The sequence below is a fragment of the Rhineura floridana genome, chromosome 1 (genome assembly GCF_030035675.1).
Source record: "Rhineura floridana isolate rRhiFlo1 chromosome 1, rRhiFlo1.hap2, whole genome shotgun sequence".
Lineage (NCBI taxonomy): Eukaryota > Metazoa > Chordata > Lepidosauria > Squamata > Rhineuridae > Rhineura > Rhineura floridana.
In genome coordinates, this window is record NC_084480.1 from 108,901,490 (window position 1) to 108,925,445 (window position 23,956).

The following is a 23,956-nucleotide window of genomic DNA, read 5'->3' on the forward strand; positions in this document are numbered from 1 at the left end:
CTTAAAAACTTATTTCACACAATTTGGCATCAGATATCATTATAGAGCCGAGTATCATTACAAGCAGTGTTCTGTTTTCATAAAGCCAAAGAAAAGACTTTTCTGCAGTCATTGCCTCTCTCACCTCAGGTGAGAGAAGTTGAAAGAGAGCTGGAGAAGGTTGTCCTTCAACAAATCATGCTGAAACGCAGGGATGGGGAAGCTGTGGCCCTCCTGTTGTTGTTGGATTCCAACACCTATCAGCCCCAACTGGCATGGGCAATGGTCTGGGATGATGAGAACTGTAGCCCAGCAATATCTGGAGGACCAAAGGTTTCCTACTCCTGCCCTATTGGATTGTGCTTGGAAATGGACTAGCAGCCACTGTACTTGCTTAAGACTGGTGAGATATGATGCATTCAACAAGCTCTACTTGGACATCAGGGCCATAGAAGTGCTTAGGGGAGAAGCTGCTACCATTTCTCTACAAAATTAAACACCTCATATGTGGACTCTGGCCACTAACTCGATTAATGGGAAAAAGATGTATTGGGATGTGCACACCTACCATCTAAAGCTAATGCCTTCATATAGAGGGGTGGTGCTATGTTGAGCATAGAGCAAGAGTGAGCAACAAGATTGATGCTGTAAAAGGAAAAAAACATGGCTGATACTGAACCAGTTTTCCCTTCAGAGCCAGTGCCATGTTCTGAGGTACCAAGCTCATAATCTGGATAACGGAATTTCAGAAGTGTACATCTATCCAATAAAGGTTCATACATTATCACTCTGGATATAATGGATAGCTCTTTGGGTAGCAAACGCTACTCAGCTGGCAGCATGAATCAAAAGTGGGAGTCCTGTCTGGATGCAGCTTGTCTGCTTGCCTACACCCATTTCCAAAGCATGGCCACTAAGCGCTGACCTGAGATGACATGTTCTGCATATGATTTTTAAAAAAGCAACTCTAGAGCGGAGTATCCTCCAGGGCTGTGGAGTCGGAGTCGTGCAGTCCGAAGCAATTTTGGGTGGAGTCGGAGTTGAAGGTTTGATGTACCGACTCCACAGCCCTGGTATCCTCAGAGTATATGGCTTTAGCTAGATTGTGGATCACAGCGTAAATTAGAAGGGAACAAAAAAGTAAGTCCTGGGTCAGAAACAACAGATTTCCTAACAAAAAGAAGAAGAAATTGTGCTTTCCTGACCAGACTTCATGGTAACTAACATCAGACAAATTTAGAATTAGACAGATTTATGGGCAGGGCTATCAGTTGGTACTGACTGATAACTAAATAAGATTTCCATGTTCTTCTCCAGAACACTAGTGACTGGGGATGAGCCAACAGCATTGGAAAACTGTAGCCTTCATGCCCCACTTGTGAGCTCCCAGAGGCATCTGGCTGACTACTGTGCACCAGTGTGGGTGTAGTGGTTAGAATGTCAGACTGGGGCCTGAGATACCAGGGTCAAATCCCTGCTTGGCCATGAAGCATGCTGGGTGACCTTGGGTCAGACACTGTTTCTTAGCCTAACCTACCTCACTGGGTTGTTGTGAGGATAAAATAGGGAGAGAGAGAACCATGTTGTGTGCCAGCTTGGATCTCCTTGGGGGAAAGGTAGGATATAAATGTAATAATATTTAAATAAAATAAATACTGTTAGGGACTAGAAAGCCCCTTAATTGCACCCAGAAGGGCTGCCCTAATGTTTTTCTTTTTGAAATTTACAAAGGGGAAGTTTGTGGTTGATTCCTACAGAAACATCTATAAATGCTTTTATAATCCTTTTACACCAGTACATCTGCCTGTAACACTGGACTAGCATGTCCATGCAAATCATTATAGTTTGCATTATTACTCTGTGCACACTGTGTTCAAAGTCTTTATTTGGTTGCACAGGAAATCTTGAATCATAGTTAGGATTCCAATCAATATTGGAAAACTTGTACCTTGATCCAGCAAGGGGGATCTAAATGAGTAGGAAGGCTTCTGTATGAAGACCAGGAACCATGCACACTGTTTGGTATTATAAAAATACACACAGATATAGGAACTAATTTGGTTGGTCCTATTTCTTAGCAGAGTTGTAAAAATACAAGCAGCAGAATGAGAATATAAACCAGCCCACCTTTCTCTGTATAAATAACAACAGACACAATCCTTTAGGTAAAAGAAAAGAATATTTACTTATGACCTTTCATATGTTTACAAACATAGGCTCTAGCTTGGAAGAAAGAAAAATAGGAAACTCAGTCCATCTTAGTCTTTGTATTGATGCACTCAGCAGAGAGCATCTTGCCATGCGGCCTCTCTCAAAGGTAGGAAGATCAGCAATGGAGATTATTCAAAAATCCCCCAGGACAAAGGAGAAGGAAGTCAGGTAACTAAACCCCACCCATTAGGAAGTTACATCATAGTAAACAGGTACATGGAATATTTCCCAAATATCCCTTAAAGTGAACATGCAATATTTGCCTATTCCAACACACACACGATTCCTTGACCATATCTAGCTCCCTTGGGCTGTGACCCAGTTCTGATCAGGACCACAGATAGTGCCCACCAGATGATCAGCACTGTCTGCCAGTCACGATGGTGCTGAACACAATTTCTGTGAAATAAACTTGCAAATCATCAGCAGTATCAAACCTAACAGCTGATCAGCAGGGTAGATGCAAGCAGTCAACTCCTGCATGTGTTTCAGTGGTTGCTCAGAGGGGCTGCATCAGTCACCAAGAAGTCAAGTTTTCCAGAGCCAAGACATGCTAATAGATAAAGCATGATATACTATAGACTCTCAGAATGAGATCTTAGTCAGTGATTAGGGAGATACAACGCTGTGGTTTGACAGATGATTAATTATGGTTAGCTCTGGCAGCAATGAGTAACCTTCTTCCTGTCTGCCATTAAAGAGCTGTTTATGATTTTCATTTGCTCCAAAACTGGCTCTTAGCTGATAACTCAAGGGATGCAAATGTATTCATTTCCCAGCACGTTCAGCACTGCTTTTTAAGAATGGGACAGCTGCTGGAAGCTGTCTAGATCAAGTAGCACATAATTTACAAGAGCAGGAAGACTGTTGAGCCTCATTGCTCAGAGCCAATTCATTGTTCCTCCTTTGTGTCGTATTCCTCTTTTTGTGCTGCTGAGTGCTGTGGTAAATAATCACTGGCAGAATCCTAGGGCAAGACTCCATGTAGCACATAAGGTTCAGAGCTAAATATTTGAGGCCGCATCTCCGTTGGCCAGTAGAGATCTTTGTTGTCCTTTGTATGTGAGCAATTAAAACAACAAAGTGGAAACACAAATGAATTAGTGGAGTGGATGGGGCGGAGGGGGGAGAGGGATTATGACTGTCCTGTGCTTTGCATTATATTTTCAATAATGACCCCACAGACAAACCAAAACCACAATCTCATTACATTTTATATTTAAATTTTATTGGAAAGATTAAATGAGCAATTGCAATGGTATTATCTACAGAATATATGAAATATACAGAAATAGGTATGCAGAGAAGTTAGTCTGCCATTTCCCTTCTTTCATAAAGTTTATTGAAAGAGGTTTACTTGCCAACTGACTCAGAGTCCAGGATTGCTTTAAAATAATATAAGTCAGAGTTATTTATCAGGTGATGATCCTAGTGTTATATTGCTCTGAGATGGTACAAGTTTATTATTGGCCAGCTAAAATAAGCTCCAAATATTTAAATACAGTTTGCAAATACTGAAAAAGAGTTAAGTATGAGCTTGATGTACTATTCACATTACTCCCATATGTACTAAATATGTATAGAAACGTGAGGTAGGTTTTGTTAAAAATATTCTTTAAGGGAGGAACGAGGGATTTAAAAAAAACCACCAAGGAGTATCAGCCTTAGACAAACAAAAAAACAACCCCCTGCCCATCAGATCCCAATACTATTTTGATCAATTGGAACAAAGGACAGTCATTCAAATATGTAAATGGGAGACTAATATTCCAATCCTATACATGGGTAGACAACATGGTGCCCTTTAAATGTTACAAACTTCAGCTCCCATCATCTCTGACCATCGGCCATGGTGGCTGGGGTCAGTAAGAGTTGTAGTCCACGACACCTGGAAGACATCATGTTGGCTACCCCTGCTGTGCAAATTAATTCGTTCCCATTTATTTCAATGGAGGGGATTTCCAAATAAATGTGCTTACCAAGAAAATACCTTTGAAGATACTTCCAGGCAGACATGTTTAAAGATTAGTGTGCCAGCTTGAAAAAAGGGTTGTGTGAAACTGCACAAACATCTTATTCTACAATTTGCATAAAATATTTACTTTTGATATGCACAGACAAATTTCACAGAAGAAGAAGCATGTTCAGTATTCTCCCTTCTCCTCATAGGCTGTTTGGTTTGGTTGTAATCCTGGTTTTTCTTCCAGCAGGTGTATATAATAGAATCTAAGCATATCTATAAGCAAAATATTTAATATAAGCTGTATGACATGTACAGTATTTTTAAACTTGTAATTGTACAGAATACTGCAACAGGAAAAAATATCCTAGCATGTTTATTGTATCAATTTCTGTTGATGGAAACGTGACTGATTTTAAGTTGCAGAACTTTGTAAGGCACAAAAGAATGGTAGTGAATTACCAATTATTTATTGAACCATGTTACTTGTTAGCATAAATGTTTCACATCAATTATTTTATATTTATCTGTAAAAGAACATGAATGGACATGGATGTCCACATCCTTACTATCCAGTTAAATGAACTATAATTTAGTCAGTGTCTTTGATTCTGACTGGAAGTTCATACCATTAACTTTGGTATCTATTGATGTGCTAGCATCAAGTGTGGCCACATATATCAACAGCCTACTGTCTGTCATGGACATAGTAGCAATCTGGAAGAAAAATCACTTACAGCATGATCTCATAACTTTGCAACCCTTAATCCTGTACCTTCCTCCTCTCCTGCCTCTCAAATCTCAATTTTTAGGTGACTTACAACATAATTAAAACACAACAATATTGAGCCTTCCTCTTGTGACTCAACAATTGGGAGCAGGAGTAACATCCTCCTATGAGCAAAACAAAAAAAAAAAAGGCTACATTTCTGCTACTTGAAAACTCTTGCGCACAGCTCCTGCTTGCAGGTTTCCCACAGGCATCTGGTTGGTCACTGTCAGAACAGGATGCTGGACCAGATGAGCCACTGGCTTGATCCAGCAGGCTATTCTTATGTTCTAACATTATATTTCTAAGGCATTGTTTCTTTTCCTTGTCACTAATGTTTTGTCCAATATGTTTATTGCAACCAGTTTAATGTATGCATGTCCTCAGTCTCTCAGAAGTGTTAGAATCTGCAATGTGAGTGTCTAGGTGGGGCATAGGCTTTGTTCTATCACACCAAATAAATGTAGAACATTCTCCTGCAAAAAAATGCTACACTTGCAGGTGATATAAAACTCTAAAAATAAAATATGGAACTGGACAGTTATCTATGTGCAGTTGGAAAACAAATAAGTATGTATAATCTAAGAAATACCTATATAGAGTTTTAAAAGTGTGTCCGAAAAGATTGACAAAAAGGCAGTCATAGAATATATGGATTTTTTTCTAAAAAAAGAAAAAGAAAGTGTTTCTGTCACAGTTAGAAAAGAAAAAACAAGACGACATCTCAACATCTGCCCAAATCATAATTGCTTAAGTGATGGTTTAGCAAGGATAGTATTTTTATGTGGCAGTAGTTTAAGGTGCAGCAGAATTGAAGGGGACGGGGCAGTTTCACAAACATGTTCATTCCCCTTGTAAAACACTCCCCATTTTTGAAAGGGCATGAAATGTGAGAAAACACATCCATGTTACCTTGGCCAATCTTCTTGTTTTGTAGTATTGCAAATGGGATGTCTGCTCAGATGCACATTCAATTATTGAATGCCATTCTGATATGCATACAAAATGCACATACGTACCAATATTTCCATTCTGATGCAACTACAGTTAAATCAGTATATCTTGGTGAAGGCAATATGCCTTCATTTTCCCTAGCTAATATCACCACATAGCCAGATCTGATTTGCTATATGGCTTTGTGATGTCATCATGTTCACAATGCGACACTGACTCAATGGTCATATAATGAAAAAAGCTGGGAAAATGGCATTCCAAAAAGCAGAACATCGGGTCTGTAAGCAGACATGAACAAATGTAAATGTTTGTAAAGGCAGGGGGCCCTTATGGATCATTTTGTTCATCTTTAAAACATACTTCTTGCCTCAAAAATGTCCAAGAACAAAAATTCAGCAAAACTCTAGTTTTAGCACCAAGAGTCCCAGAAAGGGTGAAGTATTAAGTCTGCAGTACATAAGCAATATGTGGCATTTACTAGAACAGATGGCAAAAGTATGGCTAAGGGCTAAACATTTACAAGTAATGGATTTTCCATGAAGAGACAATATCAGACACCTACGTACTAATAGTGAAATAAAAAAAAATTAGCCAAATTTTGCAGTTCAGTAATAATTATGAATCTTAGCCAAGAGATGTCTTACCTAAAAAATGGATTCTTTAAATCAAGGACGTTGCCTGATTTAAAGCCAGTCTCATCCACTATAGCAACAATCTGGATGTCATAACTCTGCCTGTATCATAAATAAGAAATATTGTTAAAAGACTACAATGATATCCATAACAACTTAAGATTCTACATTTTTAATCAATGTATATTCTCTTCTGCCTGTGTTTTTCATATATAGCTAGGGATACAAATATTAAGGGTCTGTCCAACTTATTCCTACTCAGAATAGACACACTGGAATTAATGGACCTAAGTTAGCCATGTCCACTACTTTTAATGGGTCTACTCTGAGTAAGACTAACATTGGATAAAACCTCTAATTTGTAAGTTGATTAACTGAACACAGGCTAATCAGAACTGTGCCTCATTTTTTTAAAAAAGTATTTAGTAGTGGTGACTCTGGGCACTGCTACTGTCATTATTTTCAGGTGGGATTCAATCACCTACTGGCAAATCCAGATTGCACAATTAAAGCTGATTTGGCACCTTTGCACAATATACCCGCTTTCCCCCCAAACCAGACTTTTTACAATAAGGAAAGTGAAAATGCACTGGAAAGTGTGGGATAACTGTCACAGCGACATCTTGGGCAAAAGGAATCTTGAAAAATCTCAGGGACTCCTGAGCCCCTACTAGGTGTGTCAGCAGTTCTGAAAATTTCTTTTCCCAAGATTCCTGGCATCTAGCTGCACATTCTAGATCATTAGGCATAACAGAGGCCACATCACAAATGGCCAAATATATTGCTTGTCTTTGCCAGGTAAGGGCTAGTAGAGTGGAGCATAGTGGAGGTTGAAGAACCAGCACTCGGGCCCTGTCACACTCCCATGAGTGCAACAGGGTTGAATTTTGAAATGAGCTTGGGAATAAAATTATTTTCTCATTTCTCGGGGGTGAGGGGAATTGATATATCCAAAATTACTCAGAAACAAGGTTGAGAGGAACAAACTCACTCATAACTAGTGCTAACTCTTGATGGCACTGACTGGTGTAAGCAGTCTTTGGTCACATCCACACCATAATTTAAAGCATTTTAAATTAAATTAAACTAAATTAAAGAATTTAGATTCCTCTAAAGAATCCTGGGAACTGTAGTTTACACTTCCCAATATTTATACCCAAGATATAACAAAGCATATCTTGAAGCAAAGAACACATTTAAATAGTTTTCCAAACTCTAGATTTAATCCAGATAAGCAATAACTGTAATCTTGTCTACATATTAGTTCTGTACTGAGATGCTTTAATATTTATTTTAATCAGTTAATGGTGCTCTATTTCCTAACTATGGTGTTTTTTTACATGGAAATCATACTTTGGTGAAACCCTTTCTTTTCCAATTAAGTTTATGGAGAACATACAGTGCCTTGCAAAAGTAATCAGACCCCTGACCAATGCTCTCATATTACTGAATTACAAATGGTACATTGTAATTTCGTTCCATATGATATTTTATTTTGAAACACTGAAACTCAAAATCAATTACTGTAAGGTGACATTGGTGTTATGTCAGGAAATGTTTGTAAGATACATAAAAAACTGAAACATGTTGCTTGCATAAGTATTCAACCCCTGTGCTGTAAAAGTTCCCAGTTTACACAGATGAAAGAAATTGCCGTATCGAGGACACAGTGACCTTACCATTGGCCTCCACCTGTGAACCATTAAAGTTGCTGTCACATTGTCAGGATAAAAACCCGCACTGTTGAAGGATCACTGGTCAGCTGTGGATCTGAAGGAAAATGAAGACCAAAGAGCATTCTACAGAAGTGAGAGATAATGTAATACAAATGCATAGATTAGGAAAAGGGTACAAAATAATATCCAAGTGTTTGGATATCCCAGTGATCACAGTTGGATCAATAATCAGGAAGTGGAAGCTGCATCGCACCACCCAGGCACTGCCAAGAAAAGGCCATCCCACAAACTCAGCTCTCGAACAAGAAGGAGACTTGTGAGAGAAGCCACAGAGAGGCCAACAATCACTTTGAAGGAGCTACAGAGTTCAGTGGCTGGGAGTGGAGTCATGGTGCACCAGTCAACCATATCAAGAGCCCTGCATAACACTGGCCTGTATGGGAGAGTGGCAAGAAAGAAGCCGTTACTCAAAAAGTACCATCTGAAAACACGTCTGGAGTTTGCCAGAAAGCATGAGAGTGCCCCAGGTGCAATGTGGGAAAAGGTTTTGTGGTCAAATGAGACCAAGATAGAGCTTTTTGGCCAAAACTCAAAGCGCTATGTGTGATGCAAACCTACCACTGCCCATGCCTCAGGACACACCATCCCTACAGTGAAGTAGAGTAGTGGCAGCATCATGCTGTGGGGATGCTTCTCAGCAGCAGGGATTGGGCATCTTGTTAAAATGGAAGGAAGAGTGGATGGAGCAAAATATAGGGAAATACTGCAAGAGAACCTGCTTCAGTCCACTAAAAGACTGAAGCTTGGGAGGAAATTCACTTTTTAGCAGCACAGTGATCCCAAGCCCAAGGCCAAAGCATCATTGGAGTGGCTCAAGAACAAAAAGGTGACTATCCTACAGTGGCCCAGTCAAAGTCCTGATCTCAATCCCATTGAGAATCTGTGGTGCTCTTTGAAAATTACAGTTCACAAAATTACGGTCCAACCAACCTGAATGACCTGGAACGAATCTGCCCAGAAGAATTGGCCAAAATCCCTCCGACACTGTGTGCAAAGCTGGTACATACCTACTCCAAAAGACTTAAAGCTGTTATTGCAGCGAAAGGTGACTCTACCAAATATTAATGTGTGTGGGTTGAATACGTATGCAAGCAACATGTTTCAGTTTTTTATGTTTCTTACAAACATTTCCCAATATAATACCAATGTCACCTTACAATAATTTATTTTGAGTTTCAGTGTTTCAAAATAAAATATCATACAGAACTAAATTACAATGTACCATTTGTAATTTGGTAATATGACAGCATTGGTCAGGGGTCTGAGTACTTTTGCAAGGCACTGTAAATGTCTGAGATCCAAAGAGGTCTGAAAGTGCATGGAAGCACTTCTGCATGTTTTCCAGGACTTCTCCAAATTCTTTTTCCAGACAAAGTTTTCCTGTGGCTGTTTTGGAGGCTGTCTAAAAGCCCCCCTCCTCCATCTCAGAAGTGGCTTGGAGAGAGTTAGCATCAACTGGAGTTTAAAGGAAGGCTTCCAAAGACCCACCCAGCATATGAGTAGAATCTCCCTGTGTGGACGTTTTGAACATTGTCAAGATTTAATTATTTGAGGAAATTCTGCCTTGCCTGTTTACCCAAAGTTCTTCCGTGAAGGTGACCTGGCAGTCTTTGAGGTTGAATGACCTGTTATTCTAGCACATGCTAGCCTTATGTGGCTGACAAAAGTTGAGGAATTAGACACAGACAGAGACAACAAGAGTGGAAGTTCTGTTATTGGTGCATTTTAGAACTCAGATATGTGGAACCTGTGGGAACATGTTTGTGTACTGTATTACAGTTTCCTTGCCAAGCATGTGATGCCACAGAAGTGCAGGCAAGAGCTGGCACTGATTCCAGCATACTACTGTGCTGTAAACAGATTGGAAATGCTAACCAGTCCCTATACAATGAATCTGCGCTCATTAGTAAAGCATGAAGTCCCAGAGAATTTGGAGGGTGGGTGCTCCTCTTATTTTATTTCTAGCACAGTAACTCTCATGTCCTGCTTAGGATTTGTCTTGGACAGGGCCTAACAGACTTTTAGGCCAGACACTGTTTACTAGTGTGGGCCCAACCCTTACCGGGAAGAAACCAAGCAGCATGCTGCCTTTTCACCTTCCTTGCTAATTTGCTCTGCCCTGCCTTCCTTCTCTCCTTTCAATTGGGCTATTTGGATGGGTATGTGTGTGTACATAGGCAGATAACCTGAGTGTGTAAAAATGAGTAAGAGTGGGCTGCAAATGTTACAGTAACAGCTATTTTATTTATATCCCGCTCCATCTCACTAACTAATATACCCTTGAAAATATTAGCGTAACTACATCTTATTTCTGTAATCAGAACCACTGCTGAAAGAGCTATCACTTCTAATCCTGAGCTTCAGAAAATGAAGGGTTTTAATGAATTTAAAGAAGCTCTTCAACTTTTTTTGCATGTAGGAATGTTCCTTGCTCACGTGTGCATGTGTGTGCATGTTTCAAATATTCACCAGTTTATTTCACTGGATGCAAAAGATGGAGGAATCTGAGACAGGAGAGAAACAAGAAGAGTCAGAAGCATGTTGCTTTGCATTCATGTTGCAGGAGCAATACATCTGGCAGACTTCTAGTTTGGGCCACTTAAAGGTCCTTTGCATTCTGCAACTTCTGAAAGTACTTTCCCAACCTATGTCTATTGTTTGTTCCCTATTTTTGTTTTGGGGGGATGTCTTGTTAAATTTTTGTTAATGTATGTTTCAAGTAATGTTGTCAGTCTTCAGGATTTAATTTTCTCCTGAGGGTATCTACAAGAAATCTCCAAGTGAGATAGCAGGTGCATCTATTCTCTAGTGTAGTACACATAACTTGCAAATATGTGTGCATGAACAGTAAAGCCATTTCAAACAATGGAAGTTAATGTTGAACTACTGAGAACATATTGTAGGACTATTATGTTTTTCTTGCATATCCTTAGCCAAAAAAAAAACCATCCTCAATGTAAATAAGTACTATAAATGTATAGCAGAACCTTCACCAATGTTTAATAGTGTGTGGGGCTGAAGTGGGGCACCTCCATCATCTTTGATATTAAAACTGGAGTGTTACAAACATTCACAGTGCTATCACACAAATTTTACCACATTTGAATTGAACCTAGGAATACAATCTAGCATAATTGGCAATATCAATGTTACTTTATAATGCTACTTTAAGTAGTATTTTTAGTTATCATTTTGGAAAAGAAAATGTGGCAAATGAGTCTTCAGTTCCCTCCTCGCCAATTTTCAACACCCCTTCCCATTTTTCTGGACCACTACACTGTTGGACTCTACCTTTTTACTGCTTAACTCTGCCAGAATTATTTTTGTTTCTGCATGTCTTCCAAGAGGTGGCAACCATTTGACATCACCAGGCCTGACATAGGAGACTGAGATGCCAGAGAAATAGCAACCCTATCAAGGATCCATGAAGTTTTGTTTTCTTGTCTATTTTTGACAAATGTAGGGTACATATAATAGTTCTTAAACTCTTAAGCTGGCTAAAATATCTGTGAAGTCCATATGTGTATTTCCTCACGACTAGGTCTGTAGGCAGGGAAGCAAGCAAGCAAGACGCCTGGCCTTTAATGAAGCTTTTGGCAACTGAATCATATTGCTATAGAGACAGTGTTGTAAACAAGTGGGATTACAATAGTAGTTGTGGCATCGTGTGATGGAAAATGCTGCTTCTCTCAACTCACTAAGTAATGGATACTCTTCACCTTTAAAAGGCAGGTATCGTAATATGAGCAATATGACTTCTTTATGGAAAAGCTTTTAAACAGAAAGCTTGGAACAATGAAAAGTCACAGCTTGGGTACTTGCTGTGATATGAAGAATTCTGATTGCATTGCTAGAGTCTCTGATTTGGGTAATGTGCATGCAGATAAACTTATAAAAATAAAATTCTGAGGATGTTTTGCTTCCATTTACACACATACATTCACCAGGAACAGATGGTATACCAATAGAGCTGCTACAAGCTACTGAGACTGAATCTGTCCACATTTTGACAAAAATCTGTCAAGAAATATGGAAAAATAAACGATGGCCCACAGACTGGAAGCATTCAATACACATCCCAATTCCAAAGAAAGGGGATCCCAGGGAATGCAGTAATTATCAAACTATTACCTTAATATCCCATCCAAGTAAAGCAAAGTAAAGATTCTACAACAAAGGCTCTTACCATACACGGAGCAAGAAATGCCAGACGTCCAAGCTGGATTTAGAAAGTGAAGAGGCACCAGCAATCATATCGCAAACATACATTGGATAATGGAACGGAGCAAGGAATTTCAGAAGAAAATCACCCTGTGCTTTATAGATTACAGCAAAGCCTTTGATTGTGTAGATCATGAAAAACTATGGAATGCTTTAAAAGAAATGGGGGTGCCACAGCATCTGATTGTCCTGATGCGCAACCTATACTCTGGACAAGAGGCTACTGTAAGGACAGAATATGGAGAAACCAATGGGTTCCCAATAGAAAAGGGTGTATTTTATCACCCTACTTGTTTAATCTATATAGAGAATTTATCATACAGAAAGCGGGATTGGACCAAGATGAAGGATGTGTGAAAATTGGAGGGAGAAATATCAATAATTTAAGATATGCAGACAATACCATACTACTAGCAGAAACCAGTAATGATTTGTAATGAATGCTGATGAAAGTTAAAGAGGAAAGCACAAAAGCAGGACTACAGCTGAATGTCAAAAAGACTACAGTAACGACAACAGAAGATTTATGTAACTTTAAAATTGACAATGAGGACATTGAACTTGTCAAGGACTATCAATACCTCGGCACAGTCATTAACCAAAATGGAGACCATAGTCAAGAAATCAAAAGGCTAGGACTGGGGAGGGCAGCAATGATAGAACTAGAAAAGGTCCTCAAATACAAAGATATATCACTGAACACTAAAGTCAGGATCATTCAGACCATGGTATTCCCAATCTCTATGTATGGATGTGAAAGTTGGACAGTGAAAAAAGTGGATAAGAGAAAAATCAACTCATTTGAAATGTGGTGTTGGAGGAGAGCTTTGCGCATACCACGGATAGCAAAAAAGACAAATAATTGGGTGTTAGAATAAATTAAACCAGAACTGTTATTAGAAGCTAAAATGGTGAAACTGAGGTTATCATACTTTGGACACATCATGAGAAGACATGATTCACTAGAGAAGACCATAATGCTGGGAAAAACAGAAGGGAGTAGAAAAAGAGGAAGGCCAAACAAGAGATGGATTGATTCCATAAAGGAAGCCACAGACCCGAACTTACAAGATCTGAACAGGGTGGTTCATGACAGATGCTCTTGGAGGTAACTGATTCATAGGGTTGCCATAAGTCGTAATCGACTTGAAGGCACATGAGTACAACAAACATACATACATAAGAAAATTATATCAAAATAAAAATGATTGTACTGTTTTATATTGTGTTGTGAGTTGTCTTGGGTGCCTATTCTGCATAGAAAGGCAGAGGGGAAATTGTTTGATACACACACACACACACACACACACACACACAAGCTGTGGTTAGCGTTCTTGGCATGTTACATGTGCAAGGGTTGCCATCGCAGTAAGACCCAGCTGAATCCCATCTTAGTCACAAGCTCCCCAAAGCCCTATATAAAAGAAGCAGGAAGAGCCCACTCAATGAGCAGGTGCTTTAGCTCCAGGTTCCCACCTATTCCTTCAGTCTTTTCACCTTGGACTACTTTGCTGGCCTTGGACCAATTCTAGGGTTACATTCTCGTTTGCTCCTTCTGGCTTGGCATTTTGGATTTGTCCCTTGCCTTGTCTAGACATAGCACATGACCTTTCTGTGGGAACTTCATTCAAGATAGGGCTTCAGACCTGCATGGAGATCTAGCTACATCCTACCCACCAGAATTTCACAGAGGGAAGAGCTGGAAGAAAGCCATTCATAGTCCAGAACAATAATGACCAACTACGACCACTCAGTCTTACAAAAGGCCCAGCAGGTGAATATTATGTGCAGTGTGTTCCTATAAGTTATTCTGATTGATTTTTGCAAGTAATTCATGACTGTACAGGGGATACATTTTCTGACACAGCCTGATTGGTCAGGCTTACTCTTGCTGACTTTGGCATGTTGAAAGTGACAGGAATTAGCCAAAATTAGCCCACTAGGAATTAAAATACCTGTAGACTGTGAAGGATAGTTTGACAGAATTCAGAAAAAACTCCTGACACAAGGACACTTGACAGAGGACACTCAGCCCTGAGAGTGAAGCATACTGATTGCTGTAAGATTCCTTAATTTTTTTTAAATTCTACATTAGTTCCAGTTTGTCACCTCACCTCTACACCTGTAAAAAATTGCTCATATCCGATACATTGTGATGGAAATACCACAGGTACTTAAGGTATGAACAAGCCCCTGGGGAATCTGATTTTTCACCATCCATCTAGAAGGTATTTTTATGCCGGTAATTCATAAACAGAGCAGTCTTAAAACAGGGACCAGAAATTGTCCTCCGTACTCTAATCCTTCTCTTGAGTCCCAACAACAACAGCTAAAAGCCATTGAGGATTTATTATCCGCTGAAAAATATAAGGTCATTGCAGCTCTTTCCTCTACAATGAGAGGAACAGAGAGACAGACATTTTGGAGTAAAGGGCAGATACATCAGCTGCTCTAATGAATGTTTATTACGTATCTAAAATCATTACACTGAAGCAGTTTCAAAGAAAAGGAAATGCTGCTCTTGCTCATATTTCCTACAACACAAATCAATACAATATTGCTTTGCTAAAATTAGGAGTAAGTTCATAAAGATATGCTAATAACAGCCTAAGATTAGATGTCTGAAGGAAATTCACTTGGCCCAAATGTTTACACTGACAATGTTTTAAATCTTCTTTGTGATAGTTGAATATACAATTTTCTACATTTCGGTTTTGAGATGCAAAACATATACTACATTGCTTGTTCTGCTCATGTCCACAAATTTGCAAACGCTTCAATATAATTAAAGCTACAGCTTGTGCTTTGCTACTTACCGTTTATTTGCTACAAAGAGGACTTTCCCTGAAAGAGTTTCCCCTTCTTTGGCAAAGAGAGGGGTTTGAAGAAGGCAGCGTACTTGATACCAGTGAGTCAGAGGCTCTGTTGGAGCAGTTGATAGCCATACAGTCACCCTTAGAAAAAGAAATTAAATAAATATGCAAACATCATGAAGATAGTGAAGCTAAAAACCTAGTGCATCTGCTTTCTAAAGCACAGCTTTCTAAAAAGCCAAAAGAAAGAACAGTTAGGCTTAGATCCTTAGTTTTTGGTCGATGAGCAGAATCCATTCATGGATGGAGAGTTGCATTCACAAAAGGGCTGTGGAAGAACCTCTTCTGTTCATAGAGCAAAAAGTTTAAGGATCCAAACAAACAATACTCCATAACAACATAATGTATCCAAGGAAGTACAGAGCAAAGCCAAATCACTTCTCAAAAGGAAGAGTGCTACCTAATCAAGCAATGATTTTAAGAGAACTAGTATAAGGGGAACACACCACAGAAGTCAGTGCAACACTACTAGAACACTGGCTTTCATGAGAATGGCCTCAGTGACCATATTATTATTGGAACTTGTTGCTTCTACGTTATTGTTTAGTTTTTATTGTTAGTCTCTTAATGTTTTGATGTTTACATGTTCTGCTTTGTACGTCGCTTAGAGCGGCTGACAATTCAGCCAGATAAGCGGCTAATAAGTCGAATAAATAAATATGTCACTGTTAAGCTGTCATTCCCTTGTTTGCTGTGTCACTAAGACAAGCATTCATGCAACTGACAAATTCAGCATTAAAGATGGAATCCAGCACTCACCTACCGCACATATGGAAAAACATAGCTGTCCTAGAAGGGATCAGCATTGCTCTTGCTCTTAAGCCATAGTGCTGTATTTGTTGTATTCAATGACAGGGAATCTCACTATGTGATAGGCCCAAACTAAATCCTGTCAAGAGAGAGGGGAACTGCTGGTATGTGATACATCTGGCCAGGGAGATGGCATTCTGAATAGGAATGCACTCACTCTAAAATATAATGTTTGCAGTCTGGGGGTATTGATTGATCAAGCTTTGTTTCATGAGACCTAAGCAGTTGTTATAGCTCATAGCACTTCCACCGGCTGTGACCACTCCAGGATTGAGATGGCCAAGCCACAGTGACCAATGCCCTTGCAACTTACAGACTTATGTGATATATGCAGTGTGTTTTTGAAGACTTCTTGAAAATTTTAGTTCATTTGGAATACAAATGTTGAGCTGCTTAAACGGACACAGTCTGAGGAACACATCCTGACAGTTTTGAAATAACTTTGCTGATCTGTTTCCAAGCATAATTCAAAGAGTTGGTGCTTACCTTTAAAGCCCTGGAGTTTGGGACCTGTGTACCTTAAGGACTACCTTTTCCCATATGTACAGTATCTATCCTATATTAAGATCACTGTTGAAGCTCCTTCTCTGGTTGCTCCTGACTTCTGAAATGAGGTGAGTATTGACTAGAAAGAGAATCTTCTTGGCCATGGCACCACATATTTGGAATGCTTTTCCCACTTAACCCTACACTCCTATGTGTTTTTGATATCAGGTAAAGACCTGTTTATTATTCAGCCACAAAAGTGGCTGTATACTATAGCCAGCATGTATTTTTCACATTCCGCAATATTAAATTGAAAATACCCCCATGCCATTCAGATGCTTCCCTTAAGCTCATTTAAAACAAAATCTTGCAAAACTTATAGTCCTGAACTCAGAAACACTTGCTTAACAACACTCTAAATTTTCATGCCAATACACAAAAGAGTCAAAGAGAATCAAGAGTTCAAAGTGTAAAAAGATAAAGAAAAAACCAGACCCCTTTTGGACTTTTTCTGTTAAGAGTTCTCATAATCTGTTTAAATTAATTAAAAATCAGCCATGTTCACAGGGTACCTGTAATCCTATTACTGACCTTGCCCCATACTCTGACCTTCATCTTCTGCAGTTTAAAAATTAAAAAAATGCCTGGTTGATTTTAATTAATTTAAAAAAATTAACATTGAACTCAATGGTAAGACTGGGTTTGCTCACTAAGAACCAATGGTCAGTGTTCTAAAAGCCAGACTCACAGCTGCTGGGCTTGCCTAACCAGGGGGCCACACCCACACCAGACTTTGATTTCATGTGAGACAGTCATGGCTTCCCCCAAAGAATCCTGGGAAATGTAGTTTGCGAAGGGTGCTGAGAGGAGACTCCTATTCCACTGACAAGAGCTCCAGTGGCCAGAGTAGTTTAACAGCCAGCTGCTCTGAGGGGAACAGGGCATCTCCTAGCAACTCTCAGCACCCTTCCCTAATTATACTTCCCAGGATTCTTTGGGAAAACCCATGACTGTCTAAAGTGAAATAAAGTTCTGGTGTAGATGTGGCCAGGGACAGCTTTGTTTTAAATTTGAGTGGGTGGCTACATGTGCCTGCTGTAGAATAAAATGGTGGGGGAAACCGTGAAAAAGAATATTGTTCACAATGCTTTCCTTTTGGAAAGGAAAGGGGCTTCCCCTCTGCCCAGTGCCCACCCACCCAATCTCCTCCCCTCACTGTCCTCCTCCTCTCCTCCCTGCCCCTCCTCCAGGAGAGTTTCACCTATCCTAAGCATGCTTGCACAGGAGTAAATCCCACTGAACTCAAAAAGCATGCAAATGATCAAACCTGCCCTCCCCTCCTCTCCCCTCCTTCTTGCCCCTTCCCTCCTCCTTCCCATCCACTTCCAATCCCCTCCTCCTCCCCCTTCCCCTCCGCCATCCCCCTTCCCCTCAGTCAGTTTTACCTATCCTAAGCATGACTGCACGGGAGTAAATCTCACTGAACTCAATAAGCATGCAAATGATCACACCTGCCTTTTCCCACCTTCCCATCTCCTCTCCCTTCCTCCTTCCTCCGCTCCCTTTCCTTTTTCTTCCTTCCCTGCCCACTCCAGGCCTCATGGTCAGTTTCACCTATCCTAAGCATGATTGCAGGGGAGTAAATCCCACTGAACTCAATAAGCATGCAAATGATCGATCCATTCTCAGCAAACTTGCACAGGATCCCATTTCTTACCTCCTGAATTAAAAAAACAGAAATTCACTAATAGGTAAAAAACCTTGTGATTTAAGAACGTACCTATAGCTAACAGATATTTCTATCAAACTGTAAAAAGCAGGGAAATTGGGCAGCTATAGTGAATGCACTAGGAGAGCAGAAGACATGATCTTCTCTCTGAGATACTGTACTGCCCTACTAATTTGTAAAAATGCAAATACAATTTGGGTTGGTCTTTCACAGACCAATCCACTTCCTGTAGCTTGGAAGAATTTGGTAAGATGTGCCTCTGTCGGAGTTTCAGATCAAGGTCCTGAAGATGCCACCCTTGTGAGGGGTCCTGGTGTTGCCTGTTCGGATTACGACGCCCAAGGGACAAAGTTTTAAGACAGAAGCCATGATAGACAGTGGAGCCTCCACTTGTTTTATGGATGCAGAGCTAGTGGCCCGCTACGCGATCCCCACATGGGAGCTGGAAAAGCCTTTAGCAGTGGAGACCATTGACGGAAGACCTCTGAAGTCGGGGGGGGAGGGACACGAGTGACTCGAGACTTGGAGATGGAAATCCCGGGGCATTCAGAGACTATTTCGTTTTATGTGTCTCATCTCTCAAGTTTCTCGGTGGTCCTGGGAATGCCGTGGTTGGCGAAGCATGGACCACGGATCCACTGGGAGGAAGCGGTGGTGGTGTTTACCTCCGAGTACTGCCACGAGAATTGCCAGCCCTCGGAAATGGGAGCCATCCTGGCTGGGACCGGACAAAGTCCAGAGGAGGTAGTGCTGCCAGAAAAGTATGAAGAGTTCTGGGACGTGTTCGATGAGAAGGAAGCAGAGAATCTACCTCCACATCGCCCATATGACTGTGCCATAGATCTGGTTCCTGGTGCTAGCATCCCGGCGGGGAGGATTTACTCACTCACAGAGCCGGAGAGGGAAGCGCAGCAAGAGTTCCTGGAAAAGAACCTGGAGCGAGGCTTCATTCGACCCTCGCAATCACCAGCGGCTGTGCCCTTGCTGTTCGTCAAAAAGAAAGGGGGGGGACTCCGACCGTGCCATGATTACCGCGCATTGAATCGGATTACCACACCAAACAGCTACCCCCTACCCCTCATTCCTGAGCTATTGGATTGGTTGCGTTCGGCCAAGGTTTTTACCAAGCTGGATCTGAGAGGAGTGTACAATCTAGTGCGAATGAAGGAGGGAGACGAATGGAAAACAGCATTTCTCACTTCGCAAGGGCAGTTTGAGTATCTAGTGATGCCTTTCGGGTTGTCTGTCTCCCCAGGAGTATTTCAGAAATTCATGAACCAGGTGTTTAGGGACCTTCTGGACTCCTACGTCATCATCTATCTGGACAACATTTTGATATTTTCAAAGGACCCACAGGATCATGAACAGCACGTGAAAACGGTACTGCAGAGACTGAGGGAGAACCGGCTATATGCAAAGCTGGAAAAGTGTGGCTTTGACCTGACCTCCCTGGATTTCTTAGGGTACAGAATCTCCCTGGAGGGAGTAGAGATGGACCCCGGGAAGGTGAGCTGTGTATTGGAATGGACTCAGCCCAAAACCAAGAAGGATATCCAGCGCTTCTTGGGGTTCACTATTACCGGAAATTCATTCCAGGCTTCTCCAAGTTGACTGCCCCCCTGACGGACAGCCTACTGGGTAAGTGGATGTTCCGGTGGACTGAGGAGGCCAAGAGAGCCTTTGAGGAGTTAAAGAGATGCTTCTCAGCTGAACCGATCCTGAAGTTCACAGACCCCACTCTACCCTACGTCGTGGAGACTGACGCTTTGGATCTGGCAATTGTGGGGGTCCTTTTACAACCGGGAAAAGAGGGAGAGGGACTGTACTCCGGCGCCTACTTCTCAAGGAAACTAACAGACCCCGAACGGAACTACACTGTCCTGGAAAAAGAACTCCTTGCAATTAAAGAGTCTTTCTCCCACTGGAGCTCAGCATCAGATTGAGGTGAGATTGGACCATAAGAACCTCGAGAGTCTGCAGACTGCTAGGAAGCTGAACCAGAGGCAGATACGATGGGCCCAGTTTTTTATTCGGTTTAACTTCCGAATTACTTACTACCCCAAAGCCAAGAACCAGCGAGCTGATGCTCTCTCACGACTACCAGAGTATTTGGAAGGAAAAGCCCCAGCCGCCCTCCAATACATCATCCCTCCAGAGAGAGTGCTTGCGGGTGCGTGCCAGGGGTCCTGGGAAAAATATCTTAAGGAGGCTCAAGCTAAAGACCCTTACGCGCTACAGTGCCTAGCCGAACTGGATCACCCCGCCAAGAAGGAGAGCGGATTCCATGAAAGCAATGGACTCTTGTGTCACCGATCCATGATGTATGTACCACCGGGAGAGATGAGGACCCGGGTATTAAGGCAGTGCCACGACTCTCCGTCGGCCGGACACTTTGGCATTTTCAAAACCATCCAAATCGCCTCTAGAGACTTTTGGTGGCCTCAGATGAGGAGAGAGATAGAGAGCTATGTGCAGACCTGTCCCGTCTGTTTGAGGACGAAGCACATGCCTGGGAAGCCGGCTGGATTACTTGAGCCCTTGCCCACACCAAGGGGGCCCTGGAAAGAACTCTCGATGGACTTTATAACAGACCTCCCTGACTCCCAAGGGATGTCGACCATACTGGTGGTCGTAGACGCTCTAACAAAGATGGCTCATTTCCTGCCGTGTGCAGGTGTACTGGACACGGAAGAAACTGCTCAACTATTCGTGAGAGAGGTATACTGGTTGCACGGGTTGCCTGACAGCATAGTCTCGGATTGAGTTACACAATTTAACGCCCGGTTCTGGAGAGCTCTATGGAAGCAACTAGGTACAGAGCTCAAGATGTCGTCCTCCCATCACCCCCAAACGGATGGACAGACAGAACGCCTCAATTCGGTTTTGGAAGGATACTTGAGCTGCTATATCTCGTATCAACAAAATGACTGGAAGTCTTACTTGCACCTCGCGGAGTTTGCCTATAATAATGCCTTGCACACCAGCACGCGCCTTGCACACCAGCACGCGCCAAATGCCCTTCTTCACAAATTATGGACTTCACCCCAAGGCCTTCCCTAGTTCCCGCGAAACACTGACAGTGCTGGCAGCCGAGGAGTTTGTCCAGGAGCTACAGGCGATGCAACAGCTATTGCGCGCACAGTTGGACGAGGCTACGAAGGATTACAAGTGCGTCGCGGATCGGCACTGCCAGGAGGGAGCCCTGATCCAAGTGGGAGACAGGGTCTGGCTATCAACTCGGTTCTTGCCCATGCCGGGTAAGTACAGGAAGTTACAGGATAGGAGAGTAGGTCCTTTTCAGGTGGAGGCTCAAATCAACCCTGTGGCTTACCGGTTGAAACTGACACCTATGTTCAAGGTGCATCCTGTATTTCGTCGCTCCCTCCTCACTAAAGAACACCCCCCGAGCCCCCTCAGACCAAAGGTGCAGCCAGGGGCCCCTGTAGAGATAGACGGACAAACGGAATTTGAAGTGGAGAGTATTTTGGATTCCAGGAAAAGAAGAAATCGGCTGCAGTATCTCATACACTGGGTGGGATATGGCCTGGCGGAAAGGTCGTGGGAGAATGCGGAGGACGTCCACGCCCCGGACTTAGTACGAGACTTTCACGAGCAGTTTCCCCAACAACCCAGACCCGAGGGTTGGAGGGAGGAAAGCCTTGGGAGAGGGGATACTGTCGGAGTTTCAGATCGAGGTCCTGAAGATGCTCCAAGAGAGAGTGGGGAGGGGGATTTGGGATTCCAGGAGTTGCAGATGGGGAGTGAGGAGGAAGGGGACGAGCAAGAGATGCAGGCAGTTAGGGACCTTGGAATTCCAACCGACGAAGACTCATCCCTACCAGTTCTCACGCCTCCTTTCGCGCCGCAGGGAGGGGGATGGGAGGAGGAGACGGAAGGAGGAGGATTCCTAATCCCCCCTCAACCCAGCAGTCCTGGGAAGAAGCCGGCGCCCGGCTCTCCATTCTCCGCCCCCCCGGATGGGATAGGGAAGTCAGCACTTTGGAAGGGGAGGGGCCCAAGGATCCCCCGTCACCTCAAGCCCGAAGGCGGCAGAGGAGAGATGAGCAGAAAAGGGGGGGAGGCGGGGAATCTCTCAGGAGAAGCGCGAGGTTACGCGCCCGGCTCACTCCTTCATAAGGGTCGCGGAGGCGGGAAAACTTTGCTCTGTCAACTTTCTTTCAACGCTGCAGGATTAGGTAGTTAGGGATACTAGTGATTTAGAATAGGGGTTGCATGAAGCGCAGTAAATATAATGTTTAGATCTCCTTAATAAAGAAAGAATTGCTTACAACATTGAGTCTGGTCATTGAGTCTCAGCCTGGGCGCGACAGCCTCTGAGTATATGATGAGTGGTGGCAACACCTGCAATCAGTCCAAACAAGTGCTGTGCTGATCTTGTTTTAGCAGGGAGGAAGCAACAATATTAAGACAGTTGATATAGTTCAGATAGTCACTTTAAATATGTTTGATTCACTTTGCAATTTTAGTGAAGTTTCCTATAGTAAATCATTCTCTTTTGTTCCTGTTTCTGTGAATATGTGAAGTACAGCAGCATGGGGGAAAAAAAGCTCCAAAAACAATTGTGGAATAATAGCACTGACTGTTCTGCAGAACAGTTTCCAATAGACATGAGGATTGTCTCAGTTTACACAAGATAAAACAGTGGGAGATGAATATATTCTAGCAAAATTCTAGGAGTGCTCTATCTTTTTAATTGACTATGCCCACCTTTCCTTAAGTGGAGTAGTTTAAACATAGCAGGGTGAAAACATGCATCTTGGGCAGGCCAAGTTTGTTTTTTCCAACAGCTAGAGTCATTGCTTAAGTAGCAACACATTGTAATCAGTCTGATTTTACATCAAACTGCAGTTTCAGATTCAACTGTTAATGCACCCAAAATAGAAATAGAGCATAACCTCCAGTTTGAAACACAAAATGCTGTTTTCACCATCATATGACATTGACCAATAAAAAGGCTTTGAAATTAATAAAAATAAAATTGACATAGATTTCTAGGATGAATAATGAGAGAAATATAATTTTCTAGATTAGATTCTCTGTAGAAACAAGGAAAAGAAGGAAAGAGGAACACCAACAAATATACAAAAATGTAATTCTCCATCTTTGGAGATGGCAGGTGTTGCCACCACTCACTATATGCTCAGAGGCACATTACCAAATTCTTCCAAGCTACCCAGGAAGTGGACTGGACTGTGAAAGACCATCCCAAATTGTGTTTACATTTTGACAAATTTGTAGGGCAGTACAATATCACAGAGAGGAGGTGAGGTGTCCTGCTCCCCTGGTGCATTCACTATAGCTGCCCAATTTCTCTGCTTTTTAAAGTTCGGTAGAAGTATCTGCCCCCCTTTAGGATACACAGCTTGACGTGGTGAGGGGGTTTGAGACTGTTGAAGAAGCTGAGAGCAATGCCGTCAGGAGCCTAGACCAAGAGGCTAGACTCCTAGCAAGGGCACCCATGGCGGAATGGTCAAAGCTGAGACACCAGACTAAGATGCATCCAAACTCAGAGGAAGGCAATGGTAAACCACCTCTGAATATCTCTTACCATGAAAACCCTATGAACAGAGTATCC

General features: G+C 42.0%; 1 protein-coding gene across 3 annotated transcripts in view; it reads right to left on the reverse strand.

Moving 5' to 3' along the window:
- Positions 1-2,186: 2,186 nt before the first annotated feature.
- LOC133385633 (histone-arginine methyltransferase CARM1-like) overlaps positions 2,187-23,956 on the reverse strand; it is a 161,944-nt gene continuing 140,174 nt past the window's right edge. For 2 of the 3 annotated variants that reach the window (XM_061629058.1, XM_061629074.1), the window contains exons 11-13: positions 15,279-15,416; positions 6,518-6,607; positions 2,187-4,426 (exon numbers count right to left, since the gene is read on the reverse strand). In XM_061629058.1, coding sequence (XP_061485042.1) covers positions 4,417-4,426; positions 6,518-6,607; positions 15,279-15,416 — 238 coding nt within the window. In that variant the 3' untranslated portion in view covers positions 2,187-4,416. Of the gene's footprint in view, positions 4,427-6,517; positions 6,608-8,184; positions 8,305-15,278; positions 15,417-23,956 lie in introns of those variants that run through there. The other variant, XM_061629065.1, reaches the window with a different exon arrangement.